Raw genomic sequence first — 2,185 nt, 5'->3', positions numbered from 1 at the left:
GGAGCCATGGGGATTGGATGGGGTGAGAGCTTGTTACATATGAGTGTGGGGCTAGGGTGCCCTGAGAGAAGGGGACCCGTCCATCAGGGCAGCTGGGGTGCTCCACCCCACCCTTGGAAAAGGGAGCAGAGAGTAGAGGCACAGTCTGGAAGGTCCCAGGACCCACAGAAACCAGCCCTCCCTTCGAGGTAAATCTTCCAGAAGGAATCCAGGAGGAACTCCCACGATGGTGCTGATCGGTGGTCACTTTCTCAGTGGTACGGCTAATAGCTGGGATAGCCTGGGGCCCGGGTACCCTCCTTATGGGGCAGCTGGCTGGGGTCCTCCAGGAAGGGAGGTGCGTTGCGGAACTGCTGGGCGGTGTGGCGAGTGAAGAGGATGCCAACACCCTCAATGAGGGCCAACAGGATGCCCCCCATCATTGCCGAGCCCACCACGGCCAGTGGGCCACTGCGGGCAGCCAGCATAGCCCCGGTCAATGCTCCGCTGGTGATGGAGTTCCAGGGATCTTCCTTGCCCCGCAGCTGCACCAGGCTGCAGTCAATGGTGGAGAACAGGCCGCCCCACATGGCGAAGCTACCTCCAATCTGGGGGGCTCGGATCCTCATAGCGTTGACACTACCCCTCAATCGGTGCTGAATTCCGACAGGGGCATTTCGGAAGCCCTTGATGGCCTGGAAGACTCCACCACCAATGACACCCATAATGAAGGCTCCACCGCAGTCATCCACGATTCGCCACGGGCAGGGCTCCCGAGCGTACTCCTCCATGGCGCCCCAGAATCCTCCATACCGATGAAAGAACAGAAGGCTTCGAATTACGTAGAGAACCTGACAGAGTTCTTGATTGGCCACTTGGTTGTAAATTTGAGCAAGTGATTTACTGTGGATAGTTTTCATACATAACAATGGAATGATTACTACGCAGGGTCATCGAGAAGATCAAGTGAGATTATATATATATGTAATACGCATTGTAAATTTAGAGCCTTACATATTATAATTATTATATGTTATAGCAATAATATTGTTATCATTACTTAACAAGGAACACATTTGTAGATGTCTCTCTCTGGTTTTATGATTACTACAAAAATGCAAATAAATTATCTTCCTCAATTTTTTAATTAATATTAACTCTGGTAGGTACCTTGATTCCTAGATGAAATACCACTACACAGTGCCTATGTATAAGACACAGTGGAATAGAGATTAAAAGGTCTCAAGTGACTAAACTCAAAGTCGCAGCTTAAAGTTTTCAGGAACCACCCACAGCTACTAATTATGAATCAATATGATTTATTTACATGGCAAGTGATTGCAGGTGATTTGCATAACCCATGTGTCCCAGACTTCTAGCATAAAGGTCTTGCTTTTTTTCTATTTTTTATGTTACCACAGGCAACAATTTTGCTCAACTTTTCAGTACTTTACAACAGGAATCTTTTTTTCTCCAGTGTCCACTACTAGCACTTTCTCCCTGGCTGCTGACCTTTATATCTGTCTACCCCAGATGTTTCAGCTTTCACTAACAGTCTCCTCAAGGACTTTTCAGCTCCTACCTAACTCAGTCTTAAAGTCAATGTCATGTTTTTGTCATAGAAACTCCCTACTTCCGGGTTCCAAGTTTCCCTACCACTTACTATGAGATAGCAACCACCCCAAAGCTTACTCATCTGGTTGTCTTACTTGCTTAAAACAACTGCTTTATTATAATCATATATTCTGTGGGAAAGGAATTTCAGATTTGACAAAATAGGAATAGAGGGATGACTCTTCTCTGTTCCATGATGTCTTTGACTTCAGTTGGGAAGACTCAAAAATTGGGGCTTCTTAATGATTGTGTACTAGAATCATCTGGAAGGATATTCATCCACATGTGCCGTGATTGTTGCTGACTACTGTCTAAGTCCTCAACTGGAGATGAAGGGAAAGAACAGCTGGTCCCACAGTGCACATATGGCACATAATTCTCTTATCTAGTGAGTCCTACATGCTGAAGCAGTCCCTTCAGTGCAGAAAAGCATCTGTGAGCTACACCCAGGAAAGTATCAGTAATAGGAGTACAGATAATGAAGAACAGATTGATATTCACAGTTTATCAATAGAGTTTCTTTTAGTCTTGTTCTTACTAAAATTAGTCTAAAGCCAGTGATATTTAAATACTATAAGGGAAAAGTATCTTA

The 2,185-nt window shown here is 45.2% G+C and overlaps 1 protein-coding gene across 1 annotated transcript; it reads right to left on the bottom strand.

Moving 5' to 3' along the window:
- Positions 1-263: 263 nt before the first annotated feature.
- LOC308506713 (mitochondrial import inner membrane translocase subunit Tim17-B-like) lies at positions 264-770 on the bottom strand (the record flags this gene model as incomplete). The annotated part of the gene is made up of 1 exon (XM_081070568.1): positions 264-770. One exon carries the CDS (start codon positions 768-770, stop codon positions 264-266), a length of 507 nt encoding a protein of 168 aa, XP_080926694.1.
- Between the last annotated feature and the right edge of the window lie 1,415 nt (positions 771-2,185).

Source organism: Rhinolophus hipposideros, assembly GCF_964194185.1.
Source record: "Rhinolophus hipposideros genome assembly, chromosome: 13".
Lineage (NCBI taxonomy): Eukaryota > Metazoa > Chordata > Mammalia > Chiroptera > Rhinolophidae > Rhinolophus > Rhinolophus hipposideros.
Note: the sequence above shows the minus strand (reverse complement) of the source record. Positions and strands in the feature narration are given on the sequence as shown.